The sequence below is a fragment of the Neopelma chrysocephalum genome, unplaced genomic scaffold (assembly GCF_003984885.1).
Source record: "Neopelma chrysocephalum unplaced genomic scaffold, ASM398488v2 Primary Assembly neopelma1_252, whole genome shotgun sequence".
NCBI classification, from domain to species: Eukaryota; Metazoa; Chordata; class Aves; order Passeriformes; family Pipridae; genus Neopelma; species Neopelma chrysocephalum.
The window spans coordinates 2,012,970-2,014,542 of record NW_020897914.1 but is presented as its reverse complement, the minus strand read 5'-3'; the positions used below and the strand labels follow the sequence as shown (position 1 = coordinate 2,014,542).

The 1,573-nt window shown below is 60.5% G+C and overlaps 1 protein-coding gene across 1 annotated transcript in view; it reads left to right on the top strand.

Moving 5' to 3' along the window:
• The first annotated feature begins 1,431 nt into the window (after window positions 1–1,431).
• PCCB (propionyl-CoA carboxylase subunit beta) overlaps window positions 1,432–1,573 on the top strand; it is a 22,413-nt gene continuing 22,271 nt past the window's right edge. Inside the window, exon 1 of the mRNA XM_027703720.1 lies at window positions 1,432–1,530. Coding sequence (XP_027559521.1) covers window positions 1,432–1,530 — 99 coding nt within the window. The remainder of the gene's footprint in view (window positions 1,531–1,573) is intronic.

The window sequence follows — 1,573 nt, the reverse complement described above, 5'->3', positions numbered from 1 at the left end:
GCCCTGGAGGGGCTGGAGCAGGTACAGAGAAGAGCAACGAGGCTGGGGAAGGGACTGGAGCACAAGTGCTGTGAGGAGAGGCTGAGGGAGCTGGGGGGGCTCAGCCTGGAGAAGAGGAGGCTCAGGGGAGACCTCCTCATTCTCTGCAACTCCCTAACAGGAGGGTGTAGCCAGGTGGGGGTTGGGCTCTTCTCCCAGGAACCGGCAGTAGGACAAGAGGACATGGTCTCAAGCTGTGCCAGGAGAAGTTTAGGTTGGAAATTACAAAACAAATTTTTACAGAGAGAGTAATCAGACTCAGAGAGAGTAATCAGCCATTGGAATGGGCTGCCCAGGGAGGAGGTGGATTCACCATCCCTGAAGGTTTTTAAGGTGAGACTGGATGTGGCATCAGTGCCATGGGCTGGTAACCACAGGGGTGTTGGATCAAGGGTTGGACTTGATGATCTCGGCAGTCTTTTCCAACCCGCTCGATTCTAAGATTCTGTGACTTGGGGGACACCCCAATAGCTGCTTTCTGGTACTGGAGAGCCCATCTGTGTCCCCTCACTAACCCCTCTGACTGGAGGGTGTAGTCAGAGGACAAGGGCAGCTGTCCCCAGGTGGAACAGGGCAGATTGGTACTGAGTAGAAGGGGTGGGAGGGGAATCAGTTTCCCTATGGGGCCAGTCAGGCTCTGAAACCAGGACTGGGAAAGGTGTGCCAGCCTTTGGCCCTGCAGACTTTTAAACCCAACTGACAAAGCCCTGGAAAACTGGTATGAATTCAGTGCTGTGTGTGTTGTGAGTAGGAGGCTGGACTGGAGCCCGAGAGCCCTTCCAAAACGAGTCATTGTACGGCAGCTTGGATATGCTGCGTAATCCAAGAATTCCCATTTTGGGAGATTCCTCAGCCTTACCCTTGTGGTATCTGCAGGGCCGTGCTCGTGTCCCACGCTCAGTGCACGGACGCGTCGGGCAGCGCTCCCCCGGCCCGGCCGTGTGTCGGCCCGGCCGTGTGTCGGCGGCGGAACAATGCTCTGAGCACAGGTGGCCGCTCGCAGGCTGGAGCAGCCCGGAGCGATGACATCAGATCTGTGGATTGCGGATCACCGCAGGGAGGGCCCCGCGCACTGCGTATTCCCCAGCCCCGGCCCGCCCCCTGCTCGGCTCGGTGCTGGCCTGGGCCCTGCCCGGCTGTGCAGGGACAGGAGCCAGAGCGCCTGGTCCCGGGAGGCGGCGAACACTCACAGCCCGTGTCACAGGGACTGTTTTCGTGATCAATCCTTTCTGGCGCTCGGAAGCAAGCAGGGACCGCTAATCTTGCGGGCAAACGCCTCTGCTTGCCGTCCCCACTCGTGAAACGCCACAACGGCCTCTCCTACACGCACACGGGAAAGGGGCGAAAGCTGATGCATTTTCACGTTGTTTTGTCTGCGCGGTGACAACAGCGATGAACGGCCCGGCCGAGGAGGGCTGGGCTCGCTACCGGCCTGCGCGGGGCCCGGGGCTCCCGGAGCGGGACCGGGGCCGTGTCTGTGCCCAGGGCCGTGTCTGTGCCCGGGGCCGTGTCCGCGGAGCGGGGCCGTGTCTAT